Source organism: Ambystoma mexicanum, chromosome 6p, assembly GCF_040938575.1.
Source record: "Ambystoma mexicanum isolate Mex_15411 chromosome 6p, UKY_AmexF1_1, whole genome shotgun sequence".
In the NCBI taxonomy this organism is placed as follows: Eukaryota; Metazoa; Chordata; class Amphibia; order Caudata; family Ambystomatidae; genus Ambystoma; species Ambystoma mexicanum.
In genome coordinates, this window is record NC_090935.1 from 604385976 (window position 1) to 604413757 (window position 27782).

Genomic DNA, 27782 nt, shown 5'->3' on the forward strand with positions numbered 1-27782 from the left:
TTTTTTTTTATATAAAAAGGTTTAATTATAAAATCAGCATTTACAAAATAAAACCTATATACAAATAATAGAATTTACATTACAGTGCATTGGACCTCTGATGAACCTTTAATAATGGAATCAAATGCTGGAGGAAAAAAAATGACAGTACTGCATAATGCCCAAGTTACTGCCATCACCCAATGTCAGAATTTTATAACTAAAACATACAAAAACACATTGTTATTATGGCCTGGTGCAAGGGAGTGCTCTCCAGCAGTGACAGCAATTAAGAGTACCATACCACTGGAGTATTGAAATATTCACAATGCGAACGACAACTCCTATTCACGACCTGGTTTACTGGAGGCATTTCGAAAAAATAAATAATGCAGCACTGATGAGGTGAATATAATGTCATTTAGGACCCTGATGAAAAACAGTAGCATGAAACCTTAAGCCGCACAAGATAATCAGTGTCCTGAAAATATTTGGCAAGAGATGGGCAATTGAGGCATGGGGACCAGAGTCCGTGTGGGAGACGTGGGCCAAACAAGGAAACATTTATAAAAAAAAAACACTGCAGGAGAGGGGTGACCAATAGGTAACCGCATGTAAAGAGAGCAATGAGCTAAATATATTGCCACTGCATATTGGTGCAGCTCATCACGTCCTTCTGATGCATTGAAATGACAATGTGGACCAAGTACAGGATACTTACACACATCACTCCCTAAAGTTTTTGCATTCAATTTCAACGGAGAGTGGGACTGCTGCATCAGCTGGCAGTCATAAACAAAAACAAAAAAAGATAGTGACGTGGCATTGTCAGGCATTCCACTGAAACTACAAACACAAAAACAAAAATACACGTGTCAATGAGCCAATATCTTAGATTCCAAAAAGGAAAGGTTAACCTTCTGTGAAAGGGTTCTATAACAGGTAACTGGGCAAAAAGTCTTTTAAATACAAGTTAAAAAAAAAGTCAACTATGCATATCTATAGTAGCCTAAAATGTGTATTCACCAACATCTCTGGGACCTAGTAGTTTCCATATGCAATCAAGGGTTCACTTAAAAACTGGGTACAATAACTGCAAAAGTTACTTAAATATCACAAAAAATGAAAAAACGTAATTTACAAATTCACACTATTAGGGAAATGGGAGCACTGTATAAAGAGACCCTGCAGTAGGTATGTACAGAAGGAGTCCGGCCCTCACAGGTTCGAAAGGAAGTTAGCAACTGCTTGTTTTTGTGGAGCTTGACGTGTAGATCTGAGACTTTCTGGAGTATTTCATAGAACTAAAAGATACTCTCATTCTCTCCACTGTCCGTAAGCTCCGGCAACGGAATGTGTTTTTGACATTCTCGCGAAAGTCTTTCGAAACATAATAATATATGAAAGGGTCTATACAGCTGTTCATTGTGGCCAGACAAAGCGCAGTTATGTACGATGCATACACGCTACCGATATACTGATTTCTGATCAGCGCATAGTGCACCACAAGGAGGATATTGCTGGGCGTGAAGCAGACAAGGTACATAACCAAGACGGTCAAGATGAGTTTGATGGCTTTCTTCCGCTTCTTTCCTATATTCTCATCGGTTATGGAGGCATTCAGCGTTTTGATCATTAGCACGTACGCTACCGTGGTAAGAACGGCTGGGAAGAAAAAGACGCCAATTGCCAGCGACAAGAAATATCGAAACATGTCGACAGCCAACACATCCAGAGGAAGGACGTCATGACATGTTGTGATATTAAGATTGACAATGTATGCTGTTTGATTGTAGCGGTAAAAAGGAATGGTGCCGAGCACAATAAGTAACCATATAGCAACAGAGACTCCAATTGCAATGTGAGAATTTCTCCTGGCGTGCGACATGGGGTTTACAATGACCCAATATCTTTGTACACTGAGGCATGTGATGAAAAGAATCGAGCAGTACATGTTCCCATAAAAAAATACAACAAGTACTTTGCAAAGGCCTTCTCCATAAATCCAGTTGTTGCCGTTTATATGGTATGCAATCTTCAGAGGAAACCAGAGGACAAATAAGAGATCCGCCATGGCCAGGTTAGCCATATAAATGATTGCCGGGTGACGCTTTTTGGTTCGGAAGAAGAAGACCCACAAAGCCATGCCGTTGCTTGGTAAGCCGATGATGAATACAAGGATGTAGACCAGAGGAAGGAAAACCGTCGTCAACCCACCGGTGAGGACTTGGGTTGCAAAAGCATCAATCGTATATCCAGCTCTCCCAGAACCATTTGCTCCTTCAACCTCATGTCCAATGAAACTTCTCCCTTTCTTCGTGGTATTGGGACGCCCTTCAAATGCAGAAAAAAGGCAGATTAGCATTAAAAACATGCAATGAAAGATGTATTGCTCTATGCAGTACATTTATCTAATGTTTTGTTCTTACAAGCAAACAAATACTGGAAAAGATTGCAGTCCCAATTAGAAAGATTTTCATAGATGGACACAGAACTCTAATACAGGAAATGTATACCCACCACCTTGGCGAAACATCTATCACTACAGTGAAGCACACCATGTTCCAAGTCGGTTTTAGGTTTAGCTTCGGGGCAGTGTACAGAGTTCCGTTTTGTTACTTGTAACAGCATTTTCCCTCAGGAAAATCATCAGCATAATTCCTGCACCGCGGTAATGTTATCTGCAACCCAACAGGGAACAACCATTGGCAAAAACAAACAGTTTTGGCTTTTGGGCACTGCCCTAATGGTATGATCTGTTCATAAAATCGAAACGGCTGCCAAACAGTGTTAGTACATGGATATATTAGGATACTGTCTGACAAATGGGTATGTAATGCATAAACAAGAGCAGAAACTGGTGGCTTTGCCAATGCTTGTTTTAACAGGACTTCAGTGCAAGGAACAGATGCACCGACAAACATAGTGCTCATGAAACAAGTGGCTGAATGCACACTTGCTATAAGCATTTTTGTTACACCAGGAGCTAGTCTATAACAGCAATTAAGTCATTACCTTTCAGAAGACTGCTCAAAAAGCATACATCTACCTCTACGAAATCCCACAAACACACAAACATGAATTTGTCACACCAACCAGCAGAAACTTAAAACAGAAATAGTACAGCACATCTCATACGTTTTTGTTAAGTATTGACATCTGTTATTCTCCACTTACGACAACCAGTTTCAACTAAGACACACGCAAAAATGGAACACAATATCAAAAACCTATGAAAAGGGAGGCAATAAAGACATCATCAAGGTAAATGCGCATTCATACAGATTCGCCATCTTTCTCCATCAGTAACAGATTTTTGGCCCAACAAGTAGTCTGCAGCTCACACCAACCACCTCTGGTTCATTCCCTGGTGGAGATTGAACAGAGCTGGAGAGTCCGACATTTGACACACCAGTTTGAGTGTCCATTTCCCATCTGAGCGGCCATTTGTCGAACAGGCAGCTCCCTCTTGGCCCCTCTCATCCCATGTCGCATGCAGTAAACCCTTTGCAGAAACTGACCAAAACCTGGTGTCCATAAACAAAGGCTGCGATGACTAGCACAGGTCCCGTTTGGCACTGTTGGAGCCTGCCAAGTGCCAGGGACGCCAATTCAGCCCAACTACTCCCTCCGACCCATTTCCCCATCAAAGCAGAACTACCACGTGCCCCATTTCCAATAACCGAGATCCTGTTATTAAGCTCCAACAATGCATGTACCAATTGCGCTTTGCAGATTGCACCATTCACCTGCTATGTTGGGATTTTTTTTTAAATGTCGTTTTCTTGTCGCCTAGGATTTTGGGCTTTTAACTCGTCACCTAGTGCTGGCGATGGTTTTAAAAGACCATTTTAAAAAAAAAATAAAAAAAAAAAATCTCCTACAATCGTCTAAGACCCGGTGGTTCCACCTACAAGGTACCATCTCTCTAGCCTAGAATGCACCTGCCAATCCTGCTCCTTCATGTTCCCGTCCGTCTCTGCCACGCCTCCCACCCCATCCTTCACTCTCCTATTCAGGATTCCCCTCTGCAGGACATGCACCTGGCCCCAGAACTGCTCAATTGCCTCCTTGCCCCCTACTTTTCCGCTAAAATCACCAGAATATGGGCCACCGAGCACCCTCCTATCTCTTCCTTTCCTCTTCCACCTTTAGCCATGCTCCCCATCTTCTCACGTCTTCCCCACTACCCAATTCACGCCTTTGTAGTACACATTGTTAAGTAGATTGGACTGCTCACCTCGCCAAGCTAGCACATCGCAGGCCACAACATGAGCTATAAACTATGACACCCACGCACCCATTACCTATTGCCCATTCTTTTTCCCCAAAGGCTTCTACTGCTCCTTTTTACCTTCCTGCACACACGGTGAAATCCAACTTGGTATATTTGGCACAAGTTGGCCCAAGGACACAAAAGTAGTCACCCCCTCCCCCCATGGCTATTGGTGTCAAATAAGTTAGGCTTGTGTAGGCTACAAACAATTTATTTCGATCCCTGTAATGTGATCGAGAAGAGACCTGCAAAATGAGAGGACTGTAAGAATCGGAGAAATGGGAATAGTCACAAAAGTTGCAATGAGACGAGATCAAAAAAGGAATTACATTTGAACAGTAACTTGCATTCAATCGATCCATGATCATTTTGTAACACGCGACAGGCAACATCGATGAACTGGGAAACCAGAGTCCATTACAAACATTTCAAAACAATAAATTGCTTAAAAATGAATTTTCAAACAACCACCCCACACAGAGCTCTCGAGTTCTCTGGGAAGGATAAGCGCTTTGGCATAAAGCGCTATATAAATTCAATAAACATAAACATAGCCAGTCAGGCCCCCCCCCCTTTTAGATTCTGGGACTTGTAGTTCTCTCATAGGTTTAGGTAAACTACATGTCCCAGAACATGGACTCGATGGCCTTCTTACGCATGGCACCGGGAAGCTGGAGAGTTCTGCCACAGCCCTAGGGACCAGAGATATAGAAAACTAGGTTTGGTGCTTCTGGGCCACATTTCTAGTGGGAGAATACTGCCCTCATAATTATCTACCCATTTCTTTATGCACAACAAAGCGATGGACGGCTCTAATTTGGACCTATAGTGCTTGGTGTGAATGAATTGGAATTGCTAATACATGGGGTGGACTCATTCATTTCAAAAAGGAAGATACACACCCAGTGCCAACCCCTACTTTATGCAGTAGCTTGCTGGATAAAGGAGGCACAGATACACTGGTTTGACATTGTTATAGTACCCATAGAAAGACACACACACACACACATCTCAAACGAACAGGTCTCTTTCCTCAACACAGCTACACCACGTCTGCCCAAGCAGTGTTGCTCAGAACGCAGCGGCGAGACCTGCTTCCTGCATCTAGGCATTTCCTTTGAATTTCTTTCTGCATCAGAGTAGGGTTCCGGATTCAATTTGTGCCCAAAGTATATTTTTGTCCAGTTTGCATCTGTAGTTCTTTAATTTTAAAGTTGCAGCATAACCGTCCAGTCAGGGTAGGAAAGAACAAGTAGTGCCTTTTCTGGCTCCTTATAGTTAGTAGCAGAGATGATCCCAAAAAGGGAGCACATCTCCCAGCCCAGAAAAGAAGCACACTGGTTACCTATAAAAGAGCGCATACTATTCAAATCCATGGCCATCACGCACAGATGCCTCTCTGCCAATGCCCCACCCTATCTTTCTGAAAGGATCACCCCCCATACTTCCACTAGACCTACCAGGTCACACATGACCAACCATACCTTTTTTTTTTTTTTTTTTTTTTTTTTTTTTGAAAAATCTTTATTGGTTTTTCAAGACATATAACAAACAGCGCTTCGGCTTGGCGGTGTAATATATGTAATAACAAAAGAAGAGGAAAAAACAACAACAACCTTAACAATCCCTCCCCACCCATCCCACCCCCCTCCCCTCGAGACCGCAGGTTAGGCCTCAGTTTTCAATAGGCTCGTGTGCCGAGCAGGGACCGCCAGGACTGTTTGGTGTGCTGTCCGTTGTTGCTGAGCGGAGTAGCGGTTCTGTTAGCTCTACCCAGCGGAGAAGATCTGCACTGGAGTCAAGTTTTTGTACCTGGATGGCCATTTCCCAAGCCGCCGTCTCCGCGGCGGCCCATCTCTTGAGGTCGTACCACCAAAGGGCCTCACTAGGTCCCCTTGTGCTCTTCCAACCCATGGCTATGCGCCTTTTTGCTGTTATGTAAATCAAGTCCAGAAGTCTATTTAGGGGCTTGTTCTTAGTGCTTCGCCTGTATGTCCCCAGTATGCAAGCTGCAGGTTCGTGAATTTCAACTTCAATCCCGGCCAGCGCCACCCTATCTCGCACCTGGGTCCAAAACCTCAGGACCGCGGGGCAGCTCCAGAACATATGAGTCATTCCTGCTTGTGGCGCATGGCATTTGGGGCATGTTTGTGGCGTGGCCCCCTTGAACTTAGATATGGCATCAGGCGTAAGGTAGGCTCGGTTCGTGATGTATAGCTGTATTAATTGGAGGCGAGCGTTCCTGGAGGTCTTTTTATGGTAGTGGGTGATCTTTTCCCATGTGTTGTCCTCGAACACGAGGCCCATTTCGCTCTCCCATCTCTTTTTGCATTTTAGTTCATTCGTTGTCGTTGCCTGTAATAGGGCCTCGTATATTCTGGAGGTTTCGTGGCCTCCTTCGGCAGTGTCCAGCAATGTTTCGATGGTTTCGTTCTCAGTAAATTGATTGTCTGCCTCAGGCCATCTCTTCCTTAAGGCCCGAGTTACTGCCCCGTGGAGCAAGAACTGCCCGGTGGGCAGGCCCGTCAGCTCGCAGAGGTCGGGGAATGAAGAAAGTTCGTGTTCGTGCACGAGGTCGCCCAGTGTCGCCACCCCGTAAGGCTCCCATACTGATCGAGCCTCGGTGTGCCCCCAAGAGGGTGTCGCCATTACTGCAGCGATGGGGATCTGTGGGGAGTAAGGGTCTCGCAGCCCCACAGCCTTACAGGCCCTCTTCCAGAGCTGAGTTCCCAACTTGGCCAGGTATGGGTGACGCTGTGGGGCCCCTTTCTCGACCCACAACAAGTCTCGAAGTAGCAGTAGTGGCAGAGCCGGCTGGAGAAGTCTGGTGTCAGTGGTGGTTTCATCCGCCATCCAGTGCATTACGTGTTTCAATTGGCTGGCCAGGAAATATAGTTCGAAATTAGGGACCTTCAGTCCGCCCCTCTCGTAGGGTCTCTGGAGGATGTCAAGCCCCACCCTGTGCCTTCCTCCCTGCCACAGGAATTCTCTGCAGAGTTTGTTCAAGTCTCTGAAAAAGGCTGAGGGGATGTTGTAGGGGACATTGGTGAAGCAATGTAGCAGGCGTGGGAGCGCTACCATTTTGAGGAGGCCTGCCCTTCCTGCCACGGAGAGAGGAAGTTTTCCCCAGAAAGCCATGGAGTTGGTGAGTGCATCCTTTGTTCTGACTGTGTTGAGGATGTGTTCAGTGTTCGGGCTACGGTGTATGGCAATGCCCAAGTATTTGAAGGACGTTACCTGCCACTGTAGAGCCAGTGGGGGCAGGGATCCGCCCTCATTGCTGTATAGCGCTGCGAGGGGGTAGAGACACGACTTGTCTTTGTTTATCTGGATGCCTGTGTGTTTTTGGAAGCAGTCAAGTGTCTCCAAGATGTAGGGCAGGAGGTGCTCAGGGTCGTTAAGGTAGAGGAGAGTGTCGTCCGCGTACATGGAGATGAGGTGTGTCACTCCATCTAGTATAATGCCTCCTCCACCGTATTCCTGCCGGATGTACGCGGCCACAGGCTCTGCAGCAATGATGTAGAGCATGGGGGATAAGGGACATCCCTGTCGTGTGCCTCTGTGGAGGGGCCATTTGTCGGAGTACGTCTTGTTGGTACGCACTCTGGCCTCGGGGTGTGTGTAAAGCAACTGGGTCCATTTGAGGAAGGCGGGTCCAATGCCCATCTTAGCCATGGTGGCGTATAACCATTCCCACTTAACCGAATCAAAGGCCTTGGTGGCGTCTAGAGATGCCACCGCGTATTTCTGGGTGTCTTGCTCGGTGCGGTATATGATGTGGTGCAACCTGCGTAAATTTTCAGTGATAGAGCGCCCGGGTACATAGCCAGTTTGGTCGTGGTGAATCAGCAGGGGGATCACCTTGCGTAGTCTATTAGCGAGGAGTGCCGACAGTATTTTGCAGTCGACATTTAGCATAGAGAGAGGTCTATATGAACCGCAATCCGTGCCATCTTTGCCGGGCTTCAGCAAGGGGATGATTATTGCTTCCCTCATGGAGTCAGGGAGTATGCCGCAGTCAAAGGCCTCATTGTACACTTGTGCCAGCAGAGGGGCCAGGGTCTCCTCATATGTCTTATAGAATTCCCCCGGGAGACCATCCATACCTGGGGCTTTCCCAGAAGGTAAAGATCTAATGGTTGCCTTGACCTCGTCTGGGGTGATTGGGTCTTCTAGGGCTACGGCCAACTGTGGGTCTAGTTTGGGTAACTCTATGCAATCTAGGGCGTCCTCGATCCCGGTATCTAGCGAGGGCGGGGTTTTGGAGTACAGGTCCTGGTAGTATTCTGCGAAGACCATGTTAATTTCAGCCTGGGTGTGCACCGGAGTGCCATCTGGTCTGAGGATGTGGCAGATGGGGGTCCTAGGGGTTTCCCTTTTGTACAGCCAGGCCAGGAGTTTGCCGGGCTTGTCTCCTAGGGCGTGTGTCCTTTCAGTGTGTTTGGCGTAGCTTAATTTCCCCAGGGACTCCCAGTGCGACAGACAGGCCTGTCTCTGTATTATTATTTCCCGTACCTGCTCGGGAGTCGGATTTGCCTTGTTCTCCAGCTCCCCCAGCCTACTTTCTGCTTTAGCCAGGGCATTCGTAATGACCTTTTGAGTCCCCCCTACTGCTGCCAGCATGTCCCCTCTCATAACCACCTTATATGCCTCCCAAGCGGTGCTAATGCATTCTACGCTGCCTAGATTGTGTAGCCAGTATTCGTCTGTGCTGTCTTGTACGTGGTCCCTGAAGGCCGCGTCAAGCAATGCTTCTGCTCGCAGTCTCCATGTAGGGATCGGGGGTCTGGGCGGGTGTATCTCCCAGGTGACCGACAGGGGTGAGTGGTCTGATAGTACTCTGGGTAAGTATTGTGCCTCGCTGAAAGTGGCCTGCTGCTCCTGGCTGACCAGTATGTAGTCCAACCTGGTGTGGACGTTATGTGGCGGGGAGAAGAAGGAATATTCCCGTCTCTCCGGGTTCAATTCCCTCCACAGGTCGCTAAGTGACAGGTGGGAAATCAGTTTGGATAGTATCTTGGCAGGGGGGGACGGGCGGGAGTGTTTGTTGTCTGACCTATCTTTGAGGGGGTCTAAAGTGCAGTTGTGGTCCCCACCCCAGATCATGGTGCAATTTACGTGGGGGCATAGTCTAGAGCTCAGGGAGTGGAAGAAAGCCGTGGCGTCATGGTTAGGCGCATAGGTGCTAATCAGGCATAGGTCTCTTCCCTCCAAGGTACCCTGCACCAGTGCCATCCTACCTTCGTTATCCGTTTTGGTGTCCGTGACTTTGAAAGGGACTGACGGGTTAATCCACACCAGGACCCCCCTAGCATATGAGGAGTAGGAGGATCCCACCAAGGTCCCCCGCCAGGTTTTGGCTAGCGCTGTCAGTTTAGCCTCTGTTAGGTGTGTCTCCTGAAGCATGGCGATCCCTACCTTGCATCGTCGCAGGTATGTTTGGATTCTTCGTTGTTTCACGTGGCTATTCATGCCTCTGACGTTCCATGTCATAACTTTTACTTTCTCAGCCATAGTCGTGGTGGTGTTCTCTCACTTGTTCTGGTCCTTGGCTCGGTCTCGTTAGAGATGCTGTGGTATTGAAGGAGTCCTGCGGTCTCGGTATTTCAACTTTAGGGTTCCCAACTAGGGTGCGGATTTCTGGCTCCCCTTTCCCTAAGAAAAAACTTTCCCAACCGATAACTGGTCTGACGAGGTATTCCTTGTCGTGACTGTCCCGTTTCCGCTCCCTAGGACCTGGCATGGTCTTCGGGTGCCCTACAGGTGGGTAAACGTACCCTGAAAACACAGAAGAAAAGAGAACAAGCTCCTGGGGGGTTGCGGGAGCTAAAACCTCGGTGTTCCGCGTGATAGGATCCTTCCAGCTGCTTCGGGGTTGTGTTGCAATGATCTTATGGTGCGATGCGATACGGCAGTCTAGGTGGGTGTATCAGTGCGGCTTGCGCCTCTTGCCTTCTATGTCTGGAAGTTGCTGCTCATCCATCCAGTCCCGGGCCAGTTCCGGCGTGTCGAATAGGTGGGCTCTGTTTTTATGTATTACTTTCAGCCTTGCAGGGTATAGGAGCATGTATTTCAAACCAGCGGCCTTCAACCTGGCTTTGGTGTAGGTGAACTGAGCCCTGTTCATCTGCACTTGAAAGGTATAGTCTGGGTAAATAGCGATCTTGGCCGAATTTCTCAATATCTGGCCCCCTGACCGAGAGTACGCCAGGACGACCTCGCGATCTCTGTAATTTAATACTTTTGCTATCATAGGCCTGGGTGGGCCTCCAGGCGGGGGCCTCTTGGCAAGCGACCTATGAGCCCTTTCGATGGAGAACCCCTGCGATAGTTTCTCTGCGCCAATCTCCTGTAGCAGGAGGTTTTCCACGTAGTTGGTGGGGTCCGAGCCTTCGATGCCCTCAGGCAGTCCGAGCAGCCGGATGTTATTCCGGCGGGCCCTCCCTTCGGCCTCCTCCATCTTGTCCTCGAGATTCTTGACCGTTTGCTGGAGGCCTTCCATGTCGTGCAGAAGCTGGGTGTTCGCTTCGGAGTTCTCACGTACTTGGGTCTCGAGCGCATCAGTTCTATCAGCCAGGGAGCGGACGTCATGGCGGAGGAGTCCCAGATCTATGGCCACTGCGTCAATTTTGTTCACCATGGTCGTTTGGATTAGTTTGATGGCCTCCAAGAGTTGCGAGTTGGTGGGTTCAGGCGTCGCTGGAGTAGGGCTCGCGTCCCCAGCGGCAGTCGCCATGGTTGGGCACTCAGGACTGGGGGGTTCGGGGGCTGTGTAAGCGTCCAGGGTGGTCTGCCGCTGTTTAGACCTGGCTCCCCTCCCCGTAGGCTTGTCCAAGTAGGACATCCTCTCACCACGGCGAGTTTTTAGTGCCCACTGTAGAGGTCGCCCACTTACTGTCCTCCGGCACTCGTAAGGTTATGGTCTGCACTTTGGGCCCTCCTGCGGGGTGTCTGGCGCTCCGGCGCCGGTCCGAGGGCCTCCAAGCTCCGCCGGGTGCGATAGGTCCGAGCCGGGCCTTATATGGTGGTTCGTGGGAGACCTCTTGTTCCGACCTAAGCTGCTTCTCTCGGTGCTCGGGGGAGGCTCCTCTCTGTGGCTGCCCGCTCCGAGTATCGCGGTTCAAGCAACCCGCCCCCGGGACGCAGGGGGGCCCGGGCCGAAGCGCAACTCGGGCGGGGATGGATGGTGTGCGTAGGACGGCCTTCTCTCGGAGGGCGAGCTGGCGCCGGGCTCAGCAGATGGAAGCCGCCATCTTGGCTGTCCGCGTCATGGGGTGCGCGGACCACTCCGCTCGGCTCCCGGGCTTCCACCTACGCGTACGAGGGGTCCAGGAGGTTCTCGTCGCTGGTAGCAGCTCTCGGGGTGGTTTGTGGACACCAAGGCGAGGATGGATGGTGAGTGCAGCTCCGGTGGCAGCGCCGACCGGGGGCAGCGCGAGGTGGCCGGCGCTCGCACTCGATGTAGTGCGCGGTCTCTAGCTCCGGCCGGGCCTCGATCCCCGTGGTTCCTGCAGCAGGGCCGGCGGGCGCCCTCGTCCGCCCCAGTCGCTCTCTCGTCCTCGGGCCCAGGGCTCCCGAGCCTACCGTTGGGGTGGCCGCCGGGGGGGTCAGCAGGGGCGCCCCCCCACCATTCCACTTGGCGACGTAGGACGGCCTTCTCTCGGAGGGCGAGCTGGCGCTGGGCTCTCCGGGCTCAGCAGATGGAAGCCGCCATCTTGGCTGTCCGCGCCGTGGGATGCGCGGTCTTCTCTCCTCGGCTCCCGGGCTTTCACCTTCGCATGCGAGGGGTCCAGGAGGTTCTCGTCACAGCTGGCAGCTCTCGGGGTGATTTAAAGACGCTAAGGCCGGCTTGAATGCAGGGAAAAACAGCTTATCAATAGCTCATCGTGCGGAGCGTACCGAAATCACGTCCGCTCTACATGGCGGTTGGCCACGCCCGTGACCAACCATACCTATGTACCCACCTTTAAAAGAAGCAAAGCCGAAGGGTCCTGCTTTCAACACCTAGCACCCAAAAACTGGAACGCACTCCCCACCGCCGTAAGAAATGAAAAATCATACCATGCCTTCCATAGACTACTCAAAACCACGCTGTTCAACTAACCCTACCTCACCTGTATTCTCACCACTGTATGTATGGAAATAACAGCTAATGTATGAAGAATATACATGTATGCCTGTAACAAGTAAGACTTCTTTAGTGCCACGATGCCCCCGGGCAGATGTGCGCTCTATAAATCCAAATAAATAAAATAAATAAATAAATCCGAGGCGGGAAGAGCATGAGATAGGGTAATGGCGTTACCCAAGTGCTTACCCCCATCCCTTAAACAGAAGATTAATAGAATAAGAAAGAATCGTTTTGAAGGGAAAGCAATCTTACCCAAGAACCATTGCGGTGGCAGGGGAACGTCATATCCTTATTAAAAGACAAAGCAGCCATGCTATGCTGAGCAAGCAGCCATCCATAGCCTGAGCCAAGACAGTGCAGCGATGAGGCCAAACAAAACCAGGCACGTTTATAAGATGTGCATTTTATTTGGTCACAGATTATTCCTAATGAGCATTTTTCAATAAGTCAATGACTAGTCCCTTGCTCGCTGCCCAATGTTGGGACACCAATCAATTGTAGTTTACCATGGCCTCTGGGTTATTTCAATGATTAGATCGAGGGCGTGCCTGACCTTTGGTTTAGTAGGGTCCTTTGCCCGAGCTGCTGCCATCACATCCGCACCCATGTACCACTGTAGAGTAGTACCCCGTCCCCACACCAGAAACCAGAATGGGAGAATGCCGCGAGAGCCGGAATCCTGATGGGTTTTCAGTGTATCCCTCATTAATATTCATAAGGAAAATGTGCATACATGTAGAGCCATTGCATGCACATTTCTAAAGTAGAATAATGCAGGGTATCCCGAAAACCCCTGGGGTTGGACAACCCTGAATAAAGCAATTATGGCATCCATCAATGTTCACCCTTTGAAACTACGAACTGCTTTTACTCTCTGAGCACAAAAGCAACAGCTGCCCTTCCGAATCGCTCAAGGGTCATGACAAAACACATGCGAGTAATGGAAGGGCATCAATTGAAGCCTTGGGCAATGAAAAGTCATGGGCCATTGGTTATGTGGACGGGTGAGTTGAAAGTACACGTTGCCAGTCTCTCAATATAATAGTCTGGAGATGAAGTTAAGTTTCAATCTTCATTGAAGAGATGCAACAATAGAAGTTGGATCGGGCATTGTGGTGTTCTTATGGTTTTAGAGAGATACCGGGTTGAAAAAGTTCGCTCTTCTAGTCTTAAGTGCATGTTTGGCTCAGAAAAAATGGAATCTGTTGCGCAAATGTAAATCTGCTGCGGAAAATAAAGCAGAAAGGCACTTCAGTTACTGGCATAGTCAAGATGTAGAGCAAAAGGGATCAAAGAGGTCAAAGCTCAGATGGGCCTTCCAGCTTCAAGGGTAAGTATGCAGGCTGAGGAGATCGCCCGTCTACTACATCGACGTAAATCCAAGAATGTTGAGCATCCCCCTGGGGCTCCAGCCTTACAAACGAGTCCAAACAAGCGTGCTTAATAAGAGGCCTGGGAAAGGATCAGCTCCTGGCTGTCCGGAGGAGCCACCGCCCTTCAGCAAAGTGTTTTATTCAAAGCAGGTGGAGTTTCACTGCACAGCGGAAGATCGAGGTCACAGACCAGGAAACAACATGTGTTCAAGGTAGCAGCCAATGAGTGATTCTTCTCAGTGCAAACAGTCTTTATTTCCAGAGAAATGTCTAGCGTTATAGATCACTGGCTTAAGATGCTTGATCAAGCACAAATTAATATGAATTATTCAAAATTGAAAAAAAAGCAGTCTAGCTCGATCAAAACCATATTTAAGGTTAAGTATCAGTGAAAACTTCCATTATAAAGCAAAGAGAAATAAACTCTGGCATGCGCATAGTAAGGATCGGTGAGTTCACAATATATGGTGCTGGGATGCATGTCCAGCTCCCCTGTACCCACGCGCGGTTTAGACTGAGAGCAATACGTTAAGAGTGCACAGAAGGGATATTCGAGCATGCAGGAAATGTAGAGGTTGTAGATGTTAGTCTTCTAGGTGTCGAAGGCATACTGATCCACTGCCATTTCAGAAGTCAGGCCCTGCATGGCCAGAACCCAGTACCAGGGATTCATAAATGTAGGCCTCAGCAAGAATATCTGCTTCCATTCCTGGCGATAGCATTGAAGGTTATTCTATCAATTAAGAAAAAGACTTTCCAGTCTAACACTGTAGGCCCATATAATCCGAAAGGAATGTGCACACAAAAGCACGGGTAGGGTTGTGCCTGGTTTTGAAGAATGGTTTCACAAGAACCAGGGAAGGTGGTCAGACTCTGCAAAAACATGGATCCCAGATTTAGAGCACTCACGTCCTCAAAACTCCAGCCTCTCTGTTTGAACTACCAGAGGCTCCCTATCCAAACTCCTAAATCCCTCGACTGTCGATTGATTAGTGTGGGAACAGGCAACTTGGGGATGTGGCAAATCCCAAGGGAGAGCCAAAATAGAATGTCCTGTGAGGGTGTGTAAGGATAAATTCAGGCCTACAATGGGGAGGCATGGCAGGGCACCAGAGCGTCTGGGATCGAACAAAACTTCTCGCATTTCTGGGGCTATCTTGACCTCGAGAATATCCACTGAGCTCACGTCTGAATTACCAGGTGCATACCACGTGTTCAAATTGTAGAAAGAAAGCTCTATTCATCTAATGAACCAATTGTGTTGCTAGGATGTGAGCTTATAGAGGCCAAGGTCCACATGGAAGATCGACACATGCGATGGCAGCCAATTATTTGGGGGTCACCTCTATGTACATAGGGGCCCCACCAATGATAATGAAGAGATGATACCGTGCACTGTTTGACACAAGTGATGTTTTGCTTTAAAATGCCTGGTCTGCTTTTGAACTAACCAGTGGGCTCCGTGGCAGTATAGTTTGAATGCTCGTGCTGACATGTATTTTTCTTTTTGGAAGTAAAACTTTCTTTTCCTTGCAAACGGTGTGCTGAGATGTTTTAGAGGGTTGCATTTATTCTGTGTCTGGGTGTCAGGAGGTCTGGCACACAATGGCTCGGGATTATCCCCAAACCAAAAATTCCAGACAAGATGCAGTTTGACCTGCAAAAGATAGACCCCATAAGTTTTCAAAAGTAGATCAGAGGAAGCAAGGCAAGATTTGTGGTGGCATGTGCCAAACTCTGGTTAGAGGTTGGAGCCAGTACCTGGTTAAAACATGGGCCAAACCGTGCTTGCTAGTGAGAGAAGAACGTTTTGTTAAGAACAAAAATAAAGTAAATGTACATTTAAGGCGGCAAAATGCCAAAAAAAACATTATGAAAAGTTCCATTAATATTCAAACAGCCAGACAGAATCGGATTAATTGGACGGAAATGAATATGTCCCCTTTTGTCTCCCTCTTGATAATACGGATAATGCTGAGCCTGATCTGACAGGGTTAGGCCCATCCATCAAACCTATCCTGAAAACTACTAAAAGAATTACAAGAAATGTGGCAGAGAGGGCCCCACGAGATGCAGCGCAAGGACAAAACTTTTCCGGGGTTTGAATGGGCTGCGGGTGAAAGCGGTAGTGGGAACCTGCCTGATTACCCACAAGGAAAGTGAACTTCAACCTCGAAATGCCTGTTCTTACCACCTCGAAATGCCTTGACTAGTTGGGTCTGGGCTTTCGTGTAATTGTTTTACTATGTCAAATATTGGTTTTCTGGTTTCAAATACTTACCAATTACATTTACTTAAATGCAGCCTCAGTGGAAGAGCGGGATGCTCGAAACACGTGCTGAATAAAATTAACAAAAGCAATCTAGCTTGATAACTTGTTTGTGTGCGCAGTGTGAGAGCAAACCCACCTCCATACTAAAAGAATTAGCATTACACAAGAATCAGGAAGGAAACATTCAAACGTGTATGATCAAACCATCCATAATGAGAAAAAGAAACTTACGGTAGATATTAGGAACATTTAACTATCACATGATTTAGATGGAGAACAAAAACGTAAGGGGGAAGAAACCCTCCAAATGAGATTTAAGAACTGCTTAAGGTACACGTCATAGTACGAATAATGCTAATTGGCGGAAAGTCTTCAAACTATGTAAAACCACAGATAGTAAGATGTTCTGCTATCTTTACAGACAGTATCCGACGGAAAAATATGACACTGATATTAACATCATACCAGTGGCCGAATGCGAGTCATCTCTATTTTGAGGAATATGATGTAATGAGTCCTAAAATGGGAGTTTGGATACAAAATACTATGCATTTCCCATTTGGTGAAGCTGATATCATGAACATTATCAGTAATATGAATACATCTAGGAGCACTGATGGCCTTGCCAATCCTGTTATAAGACGGAATCCAACGAAGTGGACAGCTTTCCTACAGGGTATGTTATGTACTTTAATATCTGACAATTTGGGAAGATACCCAACCGCTGGAAGAAAGCTATATTAGTCCAAATACAGGGGAGGGAAAGAGCGAAAGATCTAAACCGGGTAATTATAGGCCGTTGGCCATGGCATTCTGCACACCCCTATTAAAAATCATAAACCAATGGAGTTGTACAAAGAAACTCAATGCTCCCCCCCCCAAAATACTGGTTTTAAGACAAGGGCTTAGCACATTAGCTCATCTAACCACCTTTATCAGACAACAAAAATAAAAAGAAAAAAGAAAAATAACTCATTTAAACATCTGTTTCATTGATGTTCTTAAGCTGTTGAAATGGGGATTGTGCCCAAGGGTGTTACACTTTCTGAAAGAGATGTATACAGACACCACAGTGACCATCTGTCTGGATAAGGGGGCTATCATCACACCACCAGTTAGTACAAACAAGGGGCTGAAACCAGGTTGTGTAACCTTGCCGGTACTGTACAATCGGTAGGTAGCCGATATGAAGGATGATCTAGGGATGGTGCGTGGTTACCCCCCCTAAAATCAGTGACTTTGAGGTAGGCTGGTTATCCTATGTGGACGACAGTCATCATGGACAAAACCCCAGCAGGCCTGCAGCTCATGCTAAATGCCCTGGAAGAGTTTTCTAAAAGAAATAATTGCAGATAAATGTAAAGAAAACCAAAATTATGATCCTGGGATCCAGGTAGAATTGAATACAAAGAAGCAAGGATACACTTGGAAATTGCAAATTAGGTGATTGAAGTGGGCAACATGTACCCTTATTTAGGTATCCTGATCATGAATACTCCCGTAAAAACAAGGTCTATGATGGCTCATTAAAGAATAAAATGTTGGGTAGGTGGAATGTTATAAAACAGTATAGGGCTAAATAAATAAATAGAAAAGGGGGGGGGATAGGGGCAATATTCCCTTGAAGGGTTTATACATCTTTTTAAAACTAGTATAGTTCCAGGGATTTTGTATGCTCTTGAGACAATAGAGTTGAAACACTTGTCATGGTTTGATAAACTAGAAGGGAAAATATGGTGCCTGTACTTTAAAATCCCCAACACGATTCCTATCGAAGCCATAAAATGTGAATTAGGTTTGATCTCCCTAAACACCCTATGAAAATACAGTGTTGCAAACTTTTGGTAAGAGTAAAATTGTCTGCACGGAATGATTAAAGTTTAATGAGCATCATTGCTACAAATATGGACAATAAAAACGAATGAATTCCTAACCGGTTTGCAAAGAAACGCGACAGTGTTCATGCAAGACATCAGGATACCGATGCCTCAGGACGATACACCTTAAAAAGAGAACTATAGAGTGGGATATCTGTAACAACTTGAGTAGACTCAGTAGGAACATTTTTTTTAAAGAAGGTATATTCAATATAATGTGCAATCCAGGTTTGTTACACTTTATCCTATTGCTCCGGTTTAATGTACTTCCTCGTTTTTAACACCTGGGGTGCTGGTGGGTGGTACCGTACCAGGATAGATTGTGCCAAAAGGAAACCAGCAGACACTTGCTGACGAAAATAAGTTGCCAAGAATATGACGATAAAGGGTACAGAGATCTGGTGAGTGACTCAAGAACGGTATCACTGGACCCATTTTGGGAAGCAATATACAAAGCTGAAACAATAGTCGTATGTGGGTGCGGCATATTACATCTGGAAAGAAATTGAAAAAAAAAATCTGTCTCCGATAGCCGGAGGTTTTCCCGATTAGAAACGTTGAATAGCAAACCAGACCGCTTTAATAATAGCACTGATAAGATATATTAGTGAGGAATCTTCCTACTACTTGTAAAAACCTTAAGGATTAGTGCATTGAGCCAGTAGGTGTTGGAGGGTATGTCTTATATGACAGCTTCTATATGTATATTTTATGGAATATAAGAGGAAACTTGTGAAAATGTGTGGAATTATTTTATTGTGTATGACTGGAATGTAATGATTGATATGTTTTTTTTGTATGTTTTTTTGTAAATCTAATGCTCTTAATGAACGTTTTTAAATGTTTATATGTTAAGTGTATAAGGTTTTAATTGACCAATTTGCACAAAAAGTTTAAGATAAAAAAAAAATAAAAAAAATTTAAAGTCCTGCCCAATCTTGCCACTCACCCTCCAGACCACTACGAGACAGTGACCTGGATTGATCTTGGAGACAGGCCCTTTGGCATGGAAGTGTTGTTGACCGGTTTGTGGGTCAGGTACTGATACCACGCATGTCTTTTTCTGCATAAGATTAGCATGATAAACCCATGGTAGTTGGCCACGTATTCTGGTGATGTGATGTTCTGAAGAGGGACAGGGCTGCATTAAACTGCACACACACAAATATATATATATATATATATATATATATTAGTGCATTTAAGCAGGTGATATTAGATACGAAGCATTCCAATGTAGGGCATGCCACAGAGGCTTATTCCAGCAAATACTTCTTTACTCAAATATAGCAGCAAGAAAAAATAAACGTTTATTCTACCTTCTACACAACTCCCTCTGAATGAGTCCTAGCCCCTCCAATAGCCCCACTTTCCAAGTCTCTCCAAGTGGTTCCTTGTACAATTCTTTTCTTGCGCCTCCTGTGCAAATTAAGTATCCTGGTGCTTCGGCCTCCTGCATTTTCTTGTCGTATACCTCAGACCCCCCGCTGCCCCGGTAGAGAAACAAGATGGGAAATCAGCTGCACTGGTGCCCTCAGTGCAGTGGCACTCTGGCGCAGAGATAAGAGGGCGGCACCTTGCAGTGCAGAACAGCATTCTTGCAGGCACAGGGAAGCCTGCAGTGGAATACGAATAGCTCACTTTGTTTCCTGCTACATTTTGGTTTTCTCCACACACGGTTATCGACAGGAGTGCTACCTCGCTAACATGGGTGGGAAATGGAATCCACCTCCAGCAAATCTAAAGAACCCGACGCTACAGGGCAGAAGTGTGTTGTGGGAGGCTCCCACTGAAGATACAAGGATGGCAGCACGAGGGGCACCTATAAGATGACTGGGGAGGGGAATTTAGGAATGTTTCCCACTGACTGAATCTATGTCCTAAACTATTACTACCCTTTCCCAAGATTACACTTCGATTGATAAAGCTTTGGATACAAGATTCCACTAAAATGCATTACAGTCGCCTAGATGGAGGGGATAAATGATTGTGGCATGGGTTTGGGCTCCAATTCCTAAAAGAGCCACCAAACCCCCATCAAAAGGAAGCATGTTATGCACAAGGGAGAGTGCAGTAAAATCCTGAGCCTGAAACATCAAGTCGAGGATAGGTTTGGGAGCTTATTTTAGTGACGTGCTGCTACCACTAACCAGTCCCCCAGGCCAAGAGGAGGGTCGCAGAGCAGCAAAAGAGCAAAAAAGGCAAGATATGGCTTGAACCCATTGCAAAGGGGTGAACAGAACAGTAACCTCCGCCTCTGGCCGCAGTAGATGAGAAAGAAGATCCATTGGATAAGGACGCTGATCCTGAAGAGGACACAGAGGAGGTTCGTTTTGTTAAAAAAAAAAAAAAATACAAATAAAGTTACAAAGAAATACACAGCAGACTACTTCCCAGATAAAAGAGATTCAAAGGGTATTCAGATCAAACATTAACATTAAAAAAAAAAAAAAAATACAAAAACCACAGTACCACAAGTTACCTTTCCTCCACAGGGCCAGCTTCAAAATCCGGGTTCACCGCTGCAGATGCCAGTAAATAACCCCGGAAATCAGACCATATATCCTTTGGTCGACTGCTCCTGGCAGCCACGTTATGTACAGTTTCTCTGCATCATTTGCCCACAGTACATCAAAGAACCACATATCAAAACGTGGGAGGGCTTTTACGCTTCCATCTGAACCGAAGGCATCGCTTGGTTAGCAGTGCACCAAGATTAAGACATATGTGCTGGTAGTGGACATTTTACCAACCACCCCAAAGAGACATGTTCGAGGCAATACCTAAACCCAGATATTTTGGACATCACCCGAAAGACCTCCTACCAGGACATTCACAATGCAGAACATGAGCACAACATGTGTAATACATGTGCATCAGTGATGTGGCACAAGCCTGCAAAGTCTGAGTTGAACAGCTTGAATTTATACGAGGGTGTAAAATAGCCTATGAATCATTTTAAAAATGTTTAAGACAGAATTTGGAATCGAAGGAAACCTCTTTAGTCAACTTACATAATGCCCCCCCCGCACCCTTATTGAGCATCACAGAGGTAGTTGATGGCAACTCTGGGTCTTCCAAACTATAGGGCTGAGCCCACGTTTAAACCAAATGTGGTACACTCATGCCAATTCCAGGGAATGGAGAGCCTTTGAATAGTAGGTGACACTTACCTAAAACACAAAGTGGAGCACTCCATTGTAGTAAAAAGGACAGAAGAGTTCCCTCAGCCTTTCTGCCCAAATAAAGCCACAACTACTATAGATCCAACAACGTATAATTTTCTTTTTCAAATATAGGAGATCGCCATCTGGGATGTGGAGGTCCAACACGGCCGAGGTAGCCTGCCACGGTCGGCTGCTCAATGCTTCGGGGCCAGTGGTAAAGTTGTTGGTTCTGGCGGAGAACTTGAAGCAAGCAACTGGGTGCAATGCGCTCTGCCACATGAGCTCACAAGAACTGCACTTCAGAAAACCAGTCCAAAGCCTGGAGGGTTGGCAAGTGAAAACGAGACTGAGACAATCGCTTGTTTGGAGGCCATTGTGAAAGAACTGTGCACCCATATACATAGGCTTGCTTCTGTGGAAGACACAAAGTGCCCATGCTCCTGTAGTGTTACCCTATAGTGTATCCCAGAGGCAACTATGGCAGAAACTGTACATCCAGCTTTTCCTCATGCACCCGAGACATCAACAACTGATGTGGGCTTCCAGAAAGTGTTCTCCACCGTTCTTCCCCCAAGAGGGGCCAATCTTTCAAATCCAGAGGTTTCAGGTAAAAATCTGGACAGTGCCCTTTCAGACAGGGCTAGTTACCCAAATCTCGAGTGCCCAAACCATCAGTTCAGGATTGCTTTCAAAATTCATTAGGTGTTTCTTAAGAGAGAGTTTTGCAAGCAGTTTCTGGTAGATTTCAATTCCACGCATCCAAGGGTCTTCCAAGAAGCAGCTAACTTTTGCAGGAATTAGCATATTTGAGGAAGAGGGTGGTGGAGACGGCTCCCAGTTATCTCCCGTTTTGTGAGCAACAAGTTCTTGATCCAGAAGAAGGACAAATCTTTCGGACCAGTGATCAAACACAGGTGTCCAGAGTGCCTTCATTGTATCCAAGACGGGAACGATCTCTGCGTTGAGAGATGTATTGAGGTTGGGTGCCATTCAGTATCAAAAGGGCGCCGGGGAAAACAAAAATCAGATGTGCTACCCTTTCAGAGCATAGAGTTTTTGGGGTGTGTCATTGATTGCAGGAAATCCACCTTGTGTATCCCCAAATACAATGTGGCAAAGATAAAATGGGAATTCAAGAGGGCAGATTCACAACCAGTAGTGATTGCAAAGGTATACAGGGAGGACTGTAGGACCATCATCCATAGTATTGCAACTCTACTGAACTGCCGGGCTCTTCAGAGGTTGAAAAGAAGGGCTCATCGCCAGGGGTGTTGCTAGGTCTGGAAAAGACCTGGGGCTACAGTGATGTCAGAACCATCAGGACTGGGGGCTAGCTAGCCTTTTGGCTGTAGCTCCTGAGATTCTATCCGGGGCTACAACCAAAGGATCAGGGGCTATAGCCTCCTTGACCCCCCCCCCCCCAACAATGCCTCTGCTCATCGCAAAGGTTTAGACTACTCAGATTGAAGTTCCTTCTCTGGAAGAAAAAAAAAAGGCAAGGGAAGAACCAGCCAAAATAGAGGACTGGACTACAGAACTATTTTTACTTTCATCCTGATCTTTGGTTAGAATCAAATGCCAGCCTAAGAGGTTTGAAAGAAAGGTGCGGTTCTGTTTTGACTGAAGGTCAATGATCTTGGGGGGGCATCTCTTTGTCACATATACTTTGGGGGATTTTTGCAGAGCCCTTCGTGGTCTGTGATAGTCTCACAGACCACAGTAAGATACATCAATAAACTAGGTGGCACAAGATCAAGTTGGCTCCAATCTGACAGTGAACCTTTGCCAACAGAATTGCATCAATATCAAGGACCGTCTTTACCAGGGTCCCAGAATCCAGTGGCAAACAAGTGATGGAAACGGTATCACCTGAAAAAACAAATACAAAAACAGTGTGGTCGAAAATCAAAGATATTTTTTGGGGGAAAAAAAAAAGTTCACCGTTTGCACCATTTTACAATAAATACATGGGGGTTTGGCTACGTGTATTAAATAAGGTGCTTGGGGGATGTGGAGGCTGGGGCCTCTCTGCCCAGCAATTATTTAAAAAAAAAATTTAAAAAGTGCTGAGGTCCATTTCAGAACATTTGAACACCTAATTTCCCAGATATTTCAGTTTACAGCCAGCCAGACCAGTTCACAATGGCCATGGGTTCCTTAATTCGCGGTTTGGGGGGGTAACTACACCCCGACCCCCACTTTCTTTTGGATGATCGCAGGGAAGCTGGTTAATACCCCCAAGCAGAACTGTTCTTTGGTAATCAAAACCCTTGCTCTCCGTTGATCATGGTAATGCCAGGTGCCCACTCCATTTTGGCATGAGAGAGATCAGGGATAGATGGGCAAGGGAGAGAGCTTGCAGCAGAATCTTCTGGACTATCAAGCAAGCCTGACTCCCCTGTGCTGGGAAGACCTGGTTGCATTGGATCCCAGAGGAGTTTGGGTCCCTTGCCTACATGCATAGTGTCATTTGTTGACCTTTTAGCTTCCTTGCAATCACATTGTACTGTCGGAGTGTAACGGTTTCCACCCCCTACACCTGGGTTTCATCGTTTGGAGGGTGATTGGGTTCCACCATTTGGTAGATTTCCACGAGGGATACTTTTTGTTAAATCCCCAGAGCTAGGCTTTGCATAACATTTAGGGTGTTAACTTGGTTCCAGGAATGCCGGAATAATTCACATTCCGCTATGCAGGAGCTCTCAGCTAAACTAGTCAGCTCGATGGGTTGGATTTCTTGTTGAACCAGGATCTGTAGGACAAATCTTTTACTCCAACGCGAGGCACTTTGAGTTTCTAGATGCAAAAAAACAAAGTCCATCGGTTTTATTTTCTCTGCCTGCTCTCAATGACCTAATGTGTAGTGAAATACCTCAAAGGGTATGAAAACTGAACCGCCTCATTTAGAGGGTCCACAGACAAGATGTGCCCATCTATCTGCAGGCCTCAACCGGTTTCCTCGCTGACATCAGCTAGGTGAGCTTGCTGCAACAGGACGTTGCCATGGATAGGCATTTGTATCTGCTGGCTCCTTCCTATAGTTACATGGCATCCAAAGACTTTTGGTGTAGGTGCCAGACAGGAAGACATTATGTATTTGGCTAGGTTGGTCATCGCTTTTACTGCAAGCCTGTGGTTCACAAGGCCTCTAAAGGCGTAATAAGAAGCCTCTGGCGCCATGCAATGACACAGACTATCCATTAATCCTAACATGGTTATGAAAGAGTTTGGATTCCATTAATGGCCAAGAGGCGAATAGGTTCCCATCCCACCTGACCTTGCTCCCTCTTCCCTTCTTTTTCAGCACCAGAATTTCCCCAGACAGTTTTCTGGATGATCCATTTGGTCTTGATTGTTGCCGGGAGTTAAGGCTTTCACGATTGTTCTGCCCAGGGAGGCCGAAGGAGTAATATAATAGTGTTCGAAAAGAGGACCAATAGCAGAAGGATGAACCATTTAGAGAGACACTGGAACTGGGAGTGGTTTGGAGAAATGTAGTTTTAAAGCGTGTTGTTCTTAAGCTATAATTTAATAAACATCTATGGCATAATACTCACCTCTGTGCGTGTCATAGAATACTGACTCCCTGTAATAACAATAGTATGATTCAATTCAATTATTAATACACAGAAGATGATAGAGGCAAGGGCTAGACATGTGTCCTGCAGGGTGAACACTGTGCCCAAAGCAAATGTTGAACTCTGGGGTGCAACGAAACCTACATTTCGGGAGGCGCCAACTTCAGAGGCGCTAGGGGAGGGACAACTGTGTTTTTGTGGGGCATCCAACTTCTTTACGCATTTTAATGAGACTATTCTAGTGCAGCTTCAATGTTACAAGCAGTTAACTCTCTCATTTAAGTCTGAAAGAACCCACTTAAGGAGCGCTGTGAGAATGAGCGGTCTCCTGTCCCCTATCTACCCTTCCAATCACTCCCCTGGCGTGTAAGTACTATCCCCACATCACAAATTCAATTGTCTAAAAATGTATGCAGGTGCTAACAGCTATATGCTTTACATAAGTACTTGCAGGACCCTTGCTAACAGCGAAGCCCAGGCGCCGTCTATCTTCTGTGTCTTGTTCTTTCTGCCTGGCCACGGCTCTGTATGTCAAGCCAGGTTGACTCAAAATAGCCCAGAATGTTTCTTTTGGGGGGCGGGGGAGGGGCACTCAATGTTGTTGCGCCACTGGCTGAACTTGTAGTGCCATCTTGCAGGCGGAGATTTGTGTTACTTTCTACTGGAGTGACTGCATCGCCAAATGCTTAAAAAAATAATAAAATCCCTTTGTATGCAACTTAAGTAGAACACATATTTGGAAAGCACTGCAATAAAGCAACTTAAATGCAGAATACTACTCTTACTAACAGCAGCATTAATCTGCTCCTCGTGCCCCATCGCCTTCTGTGCACAATATTGTGTAGGTACGAAATAAAGTTTCTTGTTTTTTCCCTAAATCATCTCTTGCGTTTTTTGATGGCAAGCTACCGACAACATGGGGAGACAGGACACCAGATGTTGGGGGTGGGTGAGGAGGAGGTACACATCCTGTGTCTTCCCAATGGTTCCCCACTTCTATTAAAAAAAATGTGCCTTCGCTGTGGCACAAACCGGTAATTTTGCGGCCTTTCGGATTAATTGAAACAGTAACCAATAGCTAGTAGCCTACGAGTTCCATTGCCAAAGCCTTTAATGCCCCCCCCCCCCCCATATTAAAAACGTCCTCTTACAGAAGAAGTGCTTTAATTTGAATGGTGTGTGGGGCAGGGCAACACATGCCCTGTGGAATTCGGGTAGGAGGGCATTTGTTGGCTTCAGACTAATTAAAAAGGAGTGCCAAATAAATACTAACTAAAGCCTTTTTTTAGAGGCATGTGAGAAGTTGTGCTGTAGATTTCTTCACAGGCAGGCTCTGTCTGGCCTACAGGACAATGCCGAACGAAAAGCACAAAATGCTAGTAGTGTGGGCCAGTTTGATAAATTGCTTAACCCTATGGCTAGTAGTTTTTACCAGCGTTTGCAACTGTGGGCCACTTTTCCATTGGTGCCCGATGCCCCAGTCCCACCCTGTTCGCGTGTCACTGTCGCTATACACTGGGGAGGCGGAAAAGAGAACGCCTGGATAAAGGCCTGAGCTGCTTCATGGCGAATAAAAACACAGCAACGTTGGGCCATGATGCCAGGGAAGAAATCTTGCACCCGAGAGCAGTGCCCTGCGGTAGCAGTCGATGGGTGTGGCGTCGGCTGAAAGCTTTAGTCTCGGAGACCACAAGTCCCCCTGATTCAACAAGAATCTCCCGCCGTGCATTCCATGGCACCCTGTCACACAGAAACGGGCCAGTTAGTGTGCGTCTCCCAGACACGGATTAGCGGCCACTTAGTGATCATTCACATCCTCATGACAAATCCGCCGGGAAAACATTCTGACCTTCCCCGCACGGGTGTTAAAAAAAACAAAACCACCTTCTCACGGCAGAAACGGCCCAACAACGGGACCAAGACAATCGCGTTCCTATAGCCATTCCTCGCCCTCGGCGACACACTCAAGGACCATGCCCCACAAACAAAGGCTGAGGCACCACACGCAGCACCCCCGCCGTCCCTTTCACTACTTCATTTAGATGACCAAATCCCACCAGAGGCACACACAGCAGATCAAAGCATTACATTTTGGTACACAAAAAAAATGGACACAAAATGATCAAAGCGCATATGAACCCGTAGAGGAGATCGTGCCAAGCGCACTTACGGAATGCAACCAGGAGTGCGGACTGTACATGCCAACGGACCAGCCTTCGGGTGGTCACAATGATTAGTGAGAAGGCCGTGTCGTGGCGCACTGCTTAATTCACTCCATGATCAGGGCACGGATGCCAACTTCATTGAGCAACACACTGCGTTCCCAAATACTTCAAATGTGTGCCTGCATTCAGTGCTGTCTTGTGATCTGAAGTGCCACACGGCCGCTTGGCAGGTAGGACTATACACCTGGTTATTTCATGCACACGATTGGCTATCTTTCGATAGAATGCGTGGGCCTTCACTTCCAGGTTTCCCATGCTATACAACCACTGCAACAATTGACTATTTTAGTAACACCTTCCTGCCCCCACCGGTTATTATACAAAGAATCTTTGACGCCCTTTGACGGGTGTGTTTACACTTCATAACCGCCTGGGACGCAGTGACCCTATGACCCCGGGCACTCACTCACCTGCAGTGACAACCACAGCAGCCTCGCCCAGTCCCAGGGCCAGCGCCAACAGCAGCGACCACCACACCCCTGCCCCCGAGCCGATCCGCATGACTTTCGGGGGGTATCGCGGGTTCTTGTGCCTGGTGATGGGGCTGCTGCCCGGTGTAGCCTCTCTTCGGTTAAGGCTCGGTGTCCCCGCTCTCTCCTCGGGGCGGGCTTCCTTCTGCTAGTCTCTGACTGGCTTCTTTACTCAAGTGAGAACTGCATTCACAGCGACTGCTCTCGCACTATCCCCGGCCAGCCCCTCCCAATTCGAGGGCCTAGGTGACCCCACCCCCCTCGAGGTTCGTGGCAGGCATGTCAAGTTTCAAGTGAAACTTCCACAGGCTGCTGCGGGTGCCCGCCCCCGGGGGGGTGCCAGGTGAGCTCCAGATGGGATCACGTCATGGGTGGGGCGGGTACGGGGGCGGGCCCGATCTCGCGTCAGGGCCAGGACTAGAGGGAGCGCGCGG

The 27782-nt window shown here is 47.0% G+C and overlaps 1 protein-coding gene across 1 annotated transcript; it reads right to left on the minus strand.

The window, feature by feature from the left end:
* On the minus strand, positions 1-27674 carry F2RL1 (F2R like trypsin receptor 1). Its single transcript, XM_069627446.1, has 2 exons — positions 27289-27674; positions 1-2313 (listed from the first exon to the last, which is right to left on the minus strand). The coding sequence occupies exons 1-2, from the start codon at positions 27377-27379 to the stop codon at positions 1217-1219; spliced, it is 1188 nt and encodes a 395-aa protein (XP_069483547.1). The 5' UTR covers positions 27380-27674; the 3' UTR covers positions 1-1216.
* Between the last annotated feature and the right edge of the window lie 108 nt (positions 27675-27782).

Coding starts and splice junctions, on each gene's coding strand:
- F2RL1 (XM_069627446.1), bottom strand. CDS start 27,379: ATGCGGATCGGCTCGGGGGCAGGGGTGTGGTGGTCGCTGCTGTTGGCG. Junction 2,314..27,288: donor TGCTGTGGTTGTCACTGCAG/GTGAGTGAGTGC, acceptor CTGCATTTGAAG/GGCGTCCCAATACCACGAAG.